Raw genomic sequence first — 798 nt, forward strand, 5'->3', positions numbered from 1 at the left:
TTTTAGCTTTTGTTACTTTTGCTTTTGTTTTAGCTTTATACCTTTTTTTCTTCTTCTAAGAGTGCACTTTATGTTCAAGTACACCTGGAAAGAAAAGTTGGAAATGACATGAAAAGTATTTTCTTCTGAAATGGTTGTTTGGAGACAGTCTACTGTAGGCTCACTGTTCAGAGGATGACGTTGGGGTTCTGTTTGGGGCACTCTTCATACAAAGCATGTTGTGACTTCTCAGCCGTAGTGCTGTAAGGCAAATGAGGGCAAAGATCAACCACATTTCATGTGCATCAGGTTAAACTTAACAGGTTTGATCTGCTCTGAATATGTTCTTAATAAAACAATGTGGCTTTCGTGAGATGGTCAAAGAGCTTAGTTGTTTTGATTTGTGATTTATGTTCTATCCAGCCTTCCTTATTGAATAAATAAATAAATAAAAATAAAAATACTCCAAATCCAGGCAGAGAAAACTATTTTAACATGTCTCTTGTGAGGGTGCTGGCAACATTTTGGGGTCCCTACTGTAAGTGTCAACAACTAACCACAATGTATAAAGTGCTCAAAACAACAAGAACTTAATCAGCATTCTCCCAATATGTGTTCAAACCTTAATAAAACATTGTAAACTGCAGGAATTCACATTTATGAAATCTCCAAGGGTAAATGAAAACGGGGCCCAAATGGAATCTGCTGATGTTTTCAGCATTTCTGTATGGATTTGGAGGTAAAATCTGCAGAATGGATTAGGGCTGAAAACATAAGTCAACATTATTGACAGTAGCTAAGTTTCCATCCAAGATTTTT

At 36.1% G+C, this 798-nt stretch overlaps 1 protein-coding gene across 2 annotated transcripts in view; it reads right to left on the reverse strand.

Annotated features, from left to right (window-relative positions):
• Positions 1-6: 6 nt before the first annotated feature.
• Positions 7-798, reverse strand: part of LOC107548289 (solute carrier family 22 member 13-like) — a 6,210-nt gene continuing 5,418 nt past the window's right edge. For both annotated transcript variants that reach the window (XM_016228920.1, XM_016228921.1), the window contains exon 4: positions 7-240. In XM_016228920.1, coding sequence (XP_016084406.1) covers positions 168-240 — 73 coding nt within the window. In that variant the 3' untranslated portion in view covers positions 7-167. The remainder of the gene's footprint in view (positions 241-798) is intronic.

Source organism: Sinocyclocheilus grahami, unplaced genomic scaffold (assembly GCF_001515645.1).
Source record: "Sinocyclocheilus grahami isolate Dianchi unplaced genomic scaffold, SAMN03320097.WGS_v1.1 scaffold345.1, whole genome shotgun sequence".
Taxonomy (NCBI): Eukaryota; Metazoa; Chordata; class Actinopteri; order Cypriniformes; family Cyprinidae; genus Sinocyclocheilus; species Sinocyclocheilus grahami.